The following is a 12,802-nucleotide window of genomic DNA, read 5'->3' as shown; positions in this document are numbered from 1 at the left end:
GCCTTCAATGTCTAGGAAAGTTTCGAATGCGAAGGACAAGGGCAAGAGGGAATTGCCTGTGCCGTCCAAGATTGCGACTAAGATAAAAGACTTTGCGACCATACCTGTCAAAGATGGCGTTGCGTCAAAGCCGACGCCAAAGAAGAGAGAACTCAAAGTTTTGATCGTAGAGGATAACCTTGGTATGTCGTTTGACGTTTCCCCTGCCGTCATACTCGTACTAACACGATATAGTAAACCAAAAAGTACTCCAGCGGCAGCTCCATAACCACGGCATCCAAACGACCGTCGCGAACCACGGCGGCGAAGCACTCGAAGCACTCAAAGCGTCTACCTTTTGGGCATCGCCCCAGCAATCCCCGCTAGAAGACATATCGGTAGTGCTAATGGACAAAGAAATGCCCGTCATGGACGGTCTACAATGCACCTCTCAAATCCGCTCGCTCGAACAGCAAGGCAAACTCAAGAGGCACGTCCCCATCATCGCCGTCACGGCCAACGCACGCAGCGAACAAATCGCAACGTTGCTCGCAGCCGGCATGGACGACGTCGTCAGCAAGCCGTTTAGGATCGGCGAGCTAATCCCCAAAATCGAAGAGCTGGCAAGCAAATTCGGAAACAAGAAAATACCAGACGAAGCTACGCTCGCTGTGCCCGTCGGGCCGAGCATGAAACCATATGGCGTATGAAAGAGATGGCGTTACGATTTCAGCAGTTTGGAGTCATGGACTGAGTCGTCGTTCTCCGACGCTACGGTTATGGGCGGTGGGCATGCATGCCATGATGGCGTTAGGGAGTCGGAATTTGCATGAAAGCGGTATTATTAGCATGTGCTTTGGCATCGGTGTGTCTGTTGTTTTTGTTTACTTGTTACCGTTTTGGGTCCATTGGTAAATATGCATATGGAATATACCCCAGGGGAGGTTGGGCGTTTTGGTCAATGGATGGTATATAGGCATGTGCACTAGCATAGTTTGTGCAATGGATGGTATATAGGCATGTGCACTAGCATAGTTTGTGCAATGGATAATGAAGACTAGATGTTGGCATGAGTGAGTTATGGTTCTATCACCTTGACGCCGTCCGAGCGCGCGGATGATTTGAGGTGGACTAATCACAAGTTAGTGCAGCTTCACGCCCCTTCCGTATCGATGAACTGCGCTGTCTTGGCACACGCTGTTTGCTCTCACCTCATTGGGAGTGCCCGTGCTCTCACTCACCACAGCTTTCCATGACCCATCGCCTGAGCTCTACACACAATCTCACAGCTCCTCACTCTGCGCCTCACTATCTTCGTGTGCATTACGAGGCCAGAGCTCATACTCTTGGGCGCGACTTCTATTCTCAGAGGCGACTCCGCCCGCCAAACAACGTCATGTCAACACCAAGCAGCGCGAAAAGGCGCCAGCCCGAGCGCGGCGCCAAGTCACAGGCAGCAAGGCAACACATGAATACCCAGAAGTCAAAGAACGGAATGCTCGGTGCTACTCCGAATAGCTACTACCTCGCCATGTAAGTGTGGCTCTGCTGTATCTGAGCCTGGCTAACAATGCTACAAGAGCCCAGAGGAATGCGGACGAATCGGCTCTGTTGCGCCTGCCCCCGGAAATCCGACAAAGGATCTGGAACTACGCTGTACACGCACAAACTGTTACTATAGGCGACGTGTATCCCGAAGACAGCCAAGACTACCCCGAACAAAGTATACTCCGAGTTTGCAGACAAGCACATGCTGAAACATGTTTGCTACCTTACTCCCACAACTCTTTCTGGCCGGACGACATGGCGTCTCTTGCTGTATGGCTCACGCGTCGACTACCCGAACAGATAGCTGCTGTACAACGCATTCAGATCTGTTGCATCGAAAGCACAAGAGCCCCTCTATGTTTGCTCACTGGCATAAAGTACGTCAAGGTGTACTGCATTTGCGACGGGTTATGTGGTGGTATTCCTGCACGCGGTAAAGCCATCCAAAAGGCTTTGGGAGACATCTGGGGAAACTATAATCTCAAAATCCAACTTATGAACTGATGATACCACGCAGAGGGAGCTCAATTTTGTAAGACTCACTGCAAGTATTGAGTCATTACACGTACTAAGCCCTCGCAGTACCTGACCGAGGAAGATGCATTACCACTTCTCGTGCTTTCGTTTCCACAGAGAGCGTATGCATACCCCCGGATAAGCAAAAGCAGACAGACTTCAACGAGATAGTTGCAATTATTCGAGAGCAAAGGAGCATACCAGACTCACCATCGATGCTGAGGGTTCTACGCGTTTTCGTTGTTCTTTTGCGTTTCGGTACCATCTTCTAAGCCAGCCTAATGTCATGGATCACGCAGCGAGTTTTTCATTCTGACCATTCTTCTCCACCGAGTTGACTTATTGGTGCGAGTGTGATGTGAGTCAAAGTCTGTGCGCATCCCATTGGCGTTAGGTCATTGTAGTACCATGGAACAGCACTTGGGGGGCATGATACCAGAGTGTGGGTTCGCTAAATACACGAAATTGCTACCGATCCAGAGTCTTTCCATTCCCTATCTGCATCTTTTCGTTTCAACTTGTCATACATCAGCACCCTCAGCGACATCGACGTTCTTCAAGATTTCGCGGTGACAGTTGAGAGGCCCCTACCGGTGCTAGTCATCAAGCCCGTCAAAACTATACAAAACGGAAACACGAAAACAGCCAAGCCTAACCCGAGGCCCACGCTGCCGATATGATGATTCGGAATAAGAGACACGGGTATCTGCCACCGGTTGGTCGCCTCCAGGACGATATGGTAGACGTGACACCATTCGGCAAATACAAGGCCATGTCAGTAGAGCCGATATTGGTTCCAGCACAATACAGCCCTCTCAGTACAGGATTAAGCGCTAATCAATTCAGAACCGAGAGAAACATGCGGATCTCACCTTTGCTCCTCCTACCTCGAGAGTTGCGCGATTATATCTGGGAATATGTCCTCGAAAACTATCTCATCTTCAACACTCAACCCGAAAGGCCGCTCGCTATGGCCCATGACTCAGACAAATACATCAAACATCCTCTAGCTATCCTATGCGTTTGTCGTTCGACATACGCGGAAGCACGTCTCCTTCCCTTCGCCATCAACAACTTCTGGTGCAGGCCTACACACCCGCCGATGCCCAGCGATGTAAACGATTGGTGGCGGAAGTTGATGCCTGCACAGTTCAACGCCATTCGTACCGTTTCAATGCATCTCGGAAGAGACATTACCGATACTGATATCCTGCAAGTGGAGGCTTTGGCGCCTTTGGTGGGATTGAGGAGGATTGTATTCAATGTTTATGCAGGCTACACAGGGAGTTGGAGAGACATGACTGATGAGAGGTTCCAGTTGATGAAGGACAAGCTGGTTAAGAGGCTTGAGGAGGTACTGTGCGCAGAAAGAGTGGCGATCATCTTCCAGACATGATAAGGTAAGTGGATGTAGTCGCCGCGGTAGAGTGCGTTCACCAGGAATGATGAGACTAAGACGTCATGTAGGCAATAAACCATTCTTTGCCTCTTTTCTTATCGCTTCATAGATGAGTAGTGTTCAAACACACCCTTCATGTCCTCGGTGCTCTCCCCGCAGAGGTCCCCTCCTCCAGGGTCATTTTCGACGGGTTCAATAGTTTCTCCATCCCCGCACTTACCAAGATCGCTAGACTCTGACAGCTACGAAGTGGGACGCGCCAGTGCGGCTTCCAATGCATCCGGGGCCAAAGGGTCTGCTGTCCTCGTATCCATGCGGTCTAGTCAGCTAGCAGTGATGTTGCGGTCTACTTGCTACGACGCCGATAGCCGAGCCCGCAGTCTAGTATACGATAGTCAAGACCGTTCGAGCAATTTTTGGCGAACGTGCGGGCTTCTGCGACGTAGTTGCATCGTGGCTGTTGCATGTGATGTCGAGTACATAGCTCGGTGCCTCTTCCGTTCAATTGACACCTGAAAGAATAGAGTGCGCCTGGAATGATGCACATTGCCGTACCCAGGTAGGTGGGTACGATCGGATGACCCCGTACCTGTTCTATGGCACAACTCTTGGAAATCATCACCGCAACCGGCCAAGCTTTGCGTAGTAGAAGGCGCGGGCCGCATATGGCAGCGGCTACGGAAGGCAGTCCGGATTGCTGCCCACCAATAGGATGGTCAAGCGTACTTTAGCTTGGTGTGGCTGAACTCAATATCTCGCTGTACGAGAATGATTACTTTGATTTTAATATACACCTTCTGTGGCGGGCTAGTTTTGTGAATGTCTGCATGTGGGCTATGAGGATGGCGCGGTGATGTCTCGTGCGTTCGCTTGATTGAGCAAGTTTGAGGTCTGTAGGTTTCGCAATGTATACCTTTTGGGAACATGGGGCGTGCTATGCAGTCGATCTCGCATTCCAGCAAGTCCGGAGTGGTGTATCTATATGAATAGTCGTGAACGTGGTAGAAGTATAAGTAGGCTCCAATCTACAGTGTAGCTTCTCATCATCACAACAAGCAACCTTCACTTACTCCCTCGATCTCCAAACAACCACAAAAATGCACTTCAATTCCATCATCGCCGTCGGCGTCATGCTCTCAGGAGCTGTCGTCTCCGCCGCCGAATGCGGAGGCTACGGACTCTGCGGCGCCGTCCCCGCCTCGAGTCGCAACCAGCTCTACGCTGCTCGTCAACACGTCTGCGGTGACGGACTGTACAAGAACGATGGCTATTACCATGCTCCTGGTGGAGGCAGACTCTCATGGCCTGGAGGCTTTGATCAGCAGAGGTGCTGGGACGCATTCGAGAACATTCTGAACCAGTGCCGTCCCGAGGGCGCAGGCCTTGGTAACCACTCTGGGTCGTACAACTGGTATGGAAAGCTATACACGGTCAGAGGATGTAAGTCAAATATCTGTTCTGGTTTGTGTTATGTTGGGGAGCTCATTGCTAATGTGTTTCCTGCAATGTAGGCAGCAACAGTCCTTACAAGGAATAAAGGGCGACATAATTCCTCTTACTGCAGTACGCATTCACTGAAGTCGGGGTGGACTTGTAAATACATTATTGAGAGGGACAAGAAATGCATACGATTGTTGTGTCACGTAGGAGGAATTCTTCTCAGAAACAATTTAGCTGAAATGAAACCTTGCTATTCAACAACTTGCACTGCTCATATGGTCAATGTGATTCGAGCTTTTACGTGTATTGTTTCCAGTTAGATTGAAGCTGTTACGTAGTCTCCATAGTGCAAAATAAATGTGCCGTTATGTGTAACCGGGAAAGGTTGGCAGGATGTTCTCATGTCCTGCTCAGCCACATGTCAAAACGAAAAAAAGTCAAGATGCTCCGCAAGTCATCTTCGTCAGCCAGTCCTTTTCTCTCAGTATGGAAGTGGCCAAGAGACGAAGTCTGCCTCCCGGTATCGGTGCTCATACACAATCTTCACATCCGCAGACACCACCTCCTTTAGATAGTGCTTCAAAACCGTCTTCACGTCTTCGAACCGACGCTCAGCATTTGGGTGCTCCGTGTTCAAGTAGAAAGTGACCTTTTCTAGACGAGAGAAGGCTTTCAAGCCTTCCAGCCTTCTTACATCGAAGTTCCCAATGACTGGTAGCTCTTTCCTGGCTCGGATCGTGATAGGGAAGGAAATATAGCGGATGCACTCCCACTGCGGACCCAAAAAGAGGGGTTTGCAAGCGTTTAGCGAAGAGACGGTATAGTACCAGTACTCATTGGTAGAGAAGGGAAGCAGCGCTGTCTCGTTGTAGATTTGACGGCAGGTGTGCTGGAGATCAAGAAACGGTGGATACACAGAAGATGCTCCTTCGTGAGTGCCGTTCTTGATGGATCTCGTGGCTCTATTACCGGGTCCAGCTCTCATGAAGACGTGTAGACCATTGTTGACGTAGGCAAAGATCTTATTGCGCACTTCGGCCGGGAGACGGAGTAGAGGCGAGCTAACGCTGTTCCGGTGTGTACTTGAAGACGTCAGCAAATAGAAAATCATTGCATAGTCACAAGCTTACATGGCCATGAGATCGGTCGTAGGTGGTGTGGCATCCAGCATACCATCACCGTTGTCGTTGAGACGTAGCTTGCCTTGGTAGATGGCTTCTGCTATCTTGATTTGGTCGAATTCAGACATGCGCTCCACCTTCGGTTCCACCGCGAGCTTCGCATATATCTTCCGGAATCTTCTGATTTCGCCTTGCTTGGATAGCCATAATGTGTTTGGGTAGATGCGCGCCATGATTGATGTAATTACAGAGAGGATTGACGCTTTGTAGAGCTTTCACAGATATGCGCCATTGCCGTTGGACGCGGGCTGGGGTGTTGTTGTGAAGTAGCTGAGAATAACGAGCAGAGGCAGCGTTTGAGGGTTCTTCTCTATCTCGTTGTGACTGGCAATACGCTAGTACAGTACCTAGGTGAGAGACTGTCTCTGCCTAGTTGGTGAGTGAGCGCGTCTGCATGAGGCTAGCGCAATGGACCCTGGATCTCTCTTTGTCACCTTGTACCCTCTATCTTTCTTCTCATTTCCTATCGATCGATCGACGCGCTCCGAAAAAGATGGTGAGGCCAAAACCAAGGATGTTCGACAACATGACAAAGGGCTCGAAGCCGACGAGAGAGATTCGGCCGGACAGGGCGATTTCAACGTTCAAAGCAAACGAGATGTGAGTACCCGTTGCACCTCGTGTGGCCACAGGGGCACCATGGTTCGCGAAGACACATCCAAAATACCATCAACCACAGTTTTACTCCATGGAAAAAGGATAGCCTGCATACTCAGATACTGAGGTCAAAACGGGCTGGAATAGACGCAGTGGTAGTAGTAGTAGTAGTAGTAGTAGTAGTAGTTGCACCTCGTGCAAGCAAAATACTGAGCACTCTGGAGCCTACATCAACACTAGATCTTCCAATCGGCTTGTTCTGGTCTGAAGAGCTAACAAAATCAGATCTGGACGCAACTCTACCGAGTCGCCTCTCCTACGACTTCCGGCTGAGCTACGCAATCAAATTCATGGGTGCGTAGGTTCTGGCACGTGCGTCTACGGGTTCTACAATAGTCGTACTGACATATTTCCCCCTTGACAGATATGCTGTGGGCGGTCAGACTTACGATATCTCAGCTCGCGGTTATGCAGTCGGCAGCGTCCCCCGTCTACATCTCGTCTGTCGTCAGATCTACAACGAGACCTCTACGCTGCCGTTTTCTCTCAACGTCTTCTCTTCCAGGACTCCGTTTAGCCTATCACATTTCATACTTCCGCTGTCGTCTTCTCAGCGCGATGCTATCAGGGCGATCCAGTTCGTTCTAACAGGCAACCCCGGGGCTTCGTACGAGCTCTGGACGAATGATCCCGCAAGCGCAGGCCATGCGAGCATACTAGAAGGACTGCAAACGGTGCTCATCGTATGGATCTGCCGAAAACGATCCCTCGGTGCAGAAGAAGAGGAAATTCGAGAACTACAGAGAGTAGTGGGATTCTGGAGAGCAGGCATTACTGTGCGCAAAAGCGAGTAGTATCACTGTTATTGTCAGGAGTTGGAGAACCTATGTGGCCCTCTCTCCGAATGTCAAATGTTGAGCTTGGCAAACGGCGGCTGAAGTGCATGTCGCATACATGCTATCAAATTCTGAGGACTGAACAATTGCTAAGGTCATGTATGTTTCTACCTTCAGATCTCTTTATGGTGGACTGCAACACGCATCGTTTCCAGCCCCGATGACGGCCGCGCAAGCACACACTCACGATGTGACATGAATTCGCAGCTGACTCAAAATGACGACGAAGAGTCAGTGCATCGAGAGCGCTTCGCCTGGGTAAGATACCTCGGTCAGTTCATATTCACATGCGCGTATACATGAAACGTGGAACACTCGTCACATGGGCTAGTGAGGTATATAGCATGAATATTAAATCTTTGTAAAGTCGTAACCAACCAATAAAGAAGAAACGTGTAGAAACTACCTCAACTCCGCCGCGCCCGCCACCACTTGACGAAGTCGCGTCGTAGTGTCGTCTTTAGATGCTCGTTGAAGCCATAGGTGATGGCGTTCGCAAACCCAATGTACTGCGTTGAGCATTGCAGAATACTCAACGCATAGCTGGGATGGCCCGCAGCTTCCACCAAGCGGTTGAGAATACCAGGTAACCAGAGGATGATGTACAGAATGGGGTATGCGTTGAGGAGCAACATCCTCTTGATTTCTCGCTCGACCTTCTTTGTGCTGGTGGCGCCCTGCTGATTACTTCCCGATTCGTGGGGTGCGCCCGACTCGTAAGCCCCGGACATTGGCGCGGGATGGTTGCTGATCATGCCGATGCTGCGCTTCTTATCTGAAGGCGCAGTCATTTCTGAGGGGAAGGCTGGTAACCATTAGTATTGGCACGTTGTAGATAGCCGAGATGCTCGTGCGCATCTGCATGGGGAAGGACATACCTGATGCGGATTGGAAGTAAGGGCTCTTGGGTGACATGGGAGGGGACAGTGTGGTGGCGCTTTTGCGGCTGTTTGTCTCTAGGTCGCTAGCTGTGAAGATGATGTCCTCTTTTCCGAGGTTGGTGTCGCTCATGCCATCGGAGTGTTTTACTTCGTAGGCGTACTCCACGTTGATCTCATGCAGCTCCGTTTGCGATTCGCTCCTCAGCTCGTGGGCGTCGTCTCGGCGGAATTCGCGGCGCTTGGCGGCGCTGGCTTGATTGTATGACCCTCCTTGGCTCATGGAGTGCAGTTGCGAAAAGTGCCGACGCATGTAGATCCAGATGTAGATGTAGATTCCAATGGTTCCGAAGATGATGCTGAACCTCCAACCATGGCCCAGGGCATAGCGCAGGTCAGTTCGCGTGCCCGATATCCAGCACCAGTTTCCGCTGACGGGGCTCAACTCGTTCAATCCTGCAGCTGTACTCGCTGTTCATTCAGGTCAGCCTTGCGTTGGTGGATGTGCATCTATGAGCTTACCTGTGATGGTAGGAATGACCCAGACGGAGCCGCAAATAAGTATCTTGCTCATGAGCGAGGCATTGGGCATGTACGTTTTACGGGTAATCGTAGTAAGCGTTATTATGGCGATGGCCAGGATAGAGAAGTCAGCGGCCTGAACAGACCACTGACCTACCCAGCCGTTGAGATTACATGCCGCACCCGGTGCGATGGAACCTTCATTGGCAATTGCATAGATCCCAGATATCGAATTGTTCAGCGAATTGATGAATTCTGGTATGCGTGGTCAGTCTGGAGATCTCATCTGGTCGTCAAGAGTTCTTACCAGCCAAAGCAAGATTCAATACCAGTGCGTGACGGAAAGACCGTTGCGAATCAGCGTACACAACGTACGATATGAGAACGCACCCTGTGGCAACGAAAGACAGCAGACTGCCAACGAGCGTCGGGATAGCAATGGTGAGATTGAAAGGCATGCTGAGCGGTTGCTGGGATGCAAGGCTGACCAGCGGGACGGCGCGATTATATGTCTGGGTTTCACGATGAGGCCGGCGAACGTACTTGGCTTGAGGTAACTATAGCACATAAAGCTATAGTACATAGGAGACGTACCACGCGCCAGGAACGCTCCAAACCCTAGGCCGATTCCTGCAGCCCAAGCATTGCTGCTAATCGACACACGGGCGCGTGACTACGGTTGATCTCTTTAGCCAGGTATTCAAAGGGCTGCTCTGAGCTAGAGGTTGGTGCCTGTAGCAGCTGTGGTTCAAGGTTTATGGCTGGTGCATGGTCTGAGTCCCGCCTCCCGCGAGTTTGGCCTGCGACCCCAGGACGAGTCGATTGTAGGCGTTTTCAGCTCCGAAAAGCTCTAGAATATACAAGTGCCTGGCTACCGCAAGCGTCTGCAGGTGGTGTACCAAGCTTCCAGAAGCCATGACCGATCGTGTGCATAGGTGCCATGCATCGCGGCCTTGCGTGGCCGTTAGCATTTCCGGAATGCTGTCCTCTGAATGGTGATTTACGATGGCAAAGAATTGTAAGCCTTGCGCTCGGCTTGCGAGGGGACGATCGCGAGGTTAGGACCGATAGTGCGCGGTCGATGACAGCATGAGCTGGGGTTTAGGTTTGCGCAAGCTCGCTACTCTTGCCGAGGTGAAGACTGACCAGTCACCATTGGCTTGGTACCGTACCCAGCACGTCAACTGCCTTTCTGCCATCCTCTCATCTGGAAAGGAGCAATAAACACCACGCCACACCCGCATCCAGGAGACGTACCGCAGTGCAGAGATGCACCAGGTCCTCTAGCCTTGGGCGTCGCATTCGAAGCGCGAAATTCACCCTTGATACGTTGTCTACTTTTACGAATGCGCTACATGCTCCCCCGGCGGTGCTGGTGGCCGCGCGAATCGCATGCCAGTGTTTCTCGTCGCCATAGATGAACCTGTGGACCGTCCCGTGTGCTAATCGTAGTGCCGGACATTTCTCATCTTTTTGGACTGACCCTACTTACGCGATGTTACAGAGTTGGAGGTTCATGTAGATCCTGCTTTCGTTCGTTCGTTCAGCGTTCACTGCGAGGTCCGCGCTCGTCTGGTGGAGAGAACTCCGATAACGATGACCGGGCATCTGGGGGATCTTCCCGCACCCGTCGGAGTCCAGGATCGCAGAAATGTCCTAGGTTCAGCGGCGTCGTTGGAATTACTGAAATCGCAATATCGATGCACCAGCAGCCCGCTACGCACCCGCCAACCCGGATGGTGTCGAGTTGCGGGGACGATGAGGCACTGCGAAAGAACGGCTCAGCCTCGCCGAGAGTGAAACGCAGCTTGGCAGTACAGAGATTCGGGACATTACGCAGTCGCTATTTCAGTGGACCTCGATGAACTTGCGCATGGAACGTTCCTTGCTATTGTGATGAACAGGATTGCAAGGCGTGGGAAACCCTACCTAGAGAGTTGCCGTCGTGCATATTGGGAGACGTGAGGGATGGCGGCCCAAGCGCGTTAGATGGCAGCTGTCCTGTAATTTTGACACTCTAATGCAGACAAATCAAGCTTCATACCTCGATGCTGGCGTCGAGATCTGCATCAAGATCAGCAAAGCCTCCAGGGCTGCAAGGCGTGCCACAACGTTCTTCCAATTCTCCTAACCTTGACTCTTGTTGTTGAAGCGCTGACAAGAAGTCAAGGCGCATCGAAGCTCGAGACAGCACCAGGCACCCGCAAAAAGGAGTGCACTCGGGGAACGGCACGATTTAAAGTTCGCCGCATTTAGCCAGGTTTGCCCAATCGGATTCCCATCCTCGCCGTCCCCCAGCTCGGTCGGGTGCATGGCCAATGCTGCAACCCCGAGGAGAAGTAGGGAGCTTGAGCGCTGGCTCAGGGTCTGCTAGCTGAAAGTCCAGAACCACTCCGGACGAAAACGATGTGAATGCGAGTCATGCGATCCAAAGTCTGTCGAATTTCGCATGCGCAAATCGAAGCTCATGAAGGAGGCAAAGGAGATGAGCGTCCGCGTGGATTTCTACCACCTCGAAGTAGGCAGCCGTAGTATCACCGGTATCACCGGTTTCACAGTTATAGTATAGCTGCTTTCGGTCCCACCAAACACACCATTTAATTGTCAACTCGACACATGGTGAAAGACATGCCGCGAAGCCGATTTTATGATCGTACACCCAATCGGCTTGGATGCCACACCAAAGCCTAGCGCATCACGATCGAAGACCTAATAAATCCACGCACTATACCGAGGCCCAGGACGTCATGAGGCAAAGTCCCAACAAATTCACGAGTTATGCCTTCAGCCCAGGACGTCATGAACGAAGACCGAACAGCTTCACATGCCTCGCCGAGGCTCACGAAGTCCACGATCAGTGATCGAGTAGACACTACTGGGACACAGAAAGCCACCACCACGATCAAAGGCTTACTAAATCCGGGTGCCATGAGGAAAGTCTTAGCGCATCATGATCAAAGACGCAACAAATTCACAGGCTGCGCCTCAGCTTAGGACGTCATTAGCAGAGACCCAACTAACCTACGAACTACACTACCCCAGGACTCAACTAAAGACGTCCAAATCGTGGCATTGCTTCCGGTGTGGCACAGTCAACACACATGTCATATGCGCCCAGCGAAAGCCGATGACATTACGAGCAAAGACGCTAAAATATTTCCCAACTACACCTCAGCCATTAACCTTGCGATCAACGACCATTGAACACGCATTTCACATGCCACACTGAGGTGCACGACCAAACTGAAAGCTCACTTCACATGACAAACTGCAAAGACAAAGACGATTTCAAAGTAAAAGTGATTAAAACTAACTAACAACAACTATCATACAACAATCATCCCCCTGATGGCCATCAACAACAGAAACGCCAATGCTTGCTAAGAACTATCGCAGATTTTGAGGTGTGCAACAAAGGAAAACCCGGCTGGTCTAGCCAAAGATGCGCGCGTCCTCTCGTGGCCTTTGAGAGTCGCGGCATGATGATGTGTGTGTGTCGGAAAACAACAAAACAAGAACGCTGATTTTTGAACGAGCAAAAAACAAGGAATTCATGCCATCATCGGACCAGATACCCGGGTGAAGTTGCAATCATCCAACCGGACACAGAAGCGTACAGGTGCTCTGCTCAGGTCCCACTCATCTCTTCCTTTGGCGACAAAAGGTGTGACCTTCAGACCCCCCGATCTTCCAGCTCTTGAGTGACCAAAGTCCAATTACAGTGGGAAAGGAAGCAAGAAACTCTTGCAAACCTCTGTGGCGATAAACGATAACAACGACGACCCAGGTAGGAGGTCGTGGTATCATATGCAAAAACAGACAAACAATCTCGAACCAAGTGTGAAT

General features: G+C 51.0%; 4 protein-coding genes across 4 annotated transcripts in view; 2 read left to right on the top strand and 2 right to left on the bottom strand.

The window, feature by feature from the left end:
• J4E92_009004 (uncharacterized protein) overlaps positions 1-689 on the top strand; it is a gene marked incomplete at both ends in the record, with an annotated part of 5,041 nt that extends 4,352 nt beyond the window's left edge. Inside the window, 2 exons of the mRNA XM_051500353.1 lie at positions 16-182; positions 235-689. Coding sequence (XP_051349441.1) covers positions 16-182; positions 235-689 — 622 coding nt within the window. The remainder of the gene's footprint in view (positions 1-15; positions 183-234) is intronic.
• Positions 690-4,539: 3,850 nt separating this feature from the next.
• On the top strand, positions 4,540-4,979 carry J4E92_009003 (uncharacterized protein; the record flags this gene model as incomplete). The annotated part of the gene is made up of 2 exons (XM_051500352.1): positions 4,540-4,882; positions 4,954-4,979. 2 exons carry the CDS (start codon positions 4,540-4,542, stop codon positions 4,977-4,979), a joined length of 369 nt encoding a protein of 122 aa, XP_051349440.1.
• Positions 4,980-5,363: 384 nt separating this feature from the next.
• Positions 5,364-6,236, bottom strand: J4E92_009002 (uncharacterized protein; the record flags this gene model as incomplete). Its single annotated transcript, XM_051500351.1, has 2 exons — positions 5,364-5,964; positions 6,013-6,236. The coding sequence occupies 2 exons, from the start codon at positions 6,234-6,236 to the stop codon at positions 5,364-5,366; spliced, it is 825 nt and encodes a 274-aa protein (XP_051349439.1).
• A 1,727-nt stretch (positions 6,237-7,963) lies between these two features.
• Positions 7,964-9,414, bottom strand: J4E92_009001 (uncharacterized protein; the record flags this gene model as incomplete). Its single annotated transcript, XM_051500350.1, has 4 exons — positions 7,964-8,361; positions 8,435-8,896; positions 8,957-9,211; positions 9,264-9,414. The coding sequence occupies 4 exons, from the start codon at positions 9,412-9,414 to the stop codon at positions 7,964-7,966; spliced, it is 1,266 nt and encodes a 421-aa protein (XP_051349438.1).
• Positions 9,415-12,802: the final 3,388 nt, after the last annotated feature.

Source organism: Alternaria infectoria, assembly GCF_024043175.1.
Source record: "Alternaria infectoria strain BMP 0036 chromosome Unknown scaffold_20, whole genome shotgun sequence".
Classification (NCBI taxonomy): Eukaryota; Fungi; Ascomycota; class Dothideomycetes; order Pleosporales; family Pleosporaceae; genus Alternaria; species Alternaria infectoria.
This window is presented reverse-complemented; position numbering and strand designations above follow the sequence as displayed.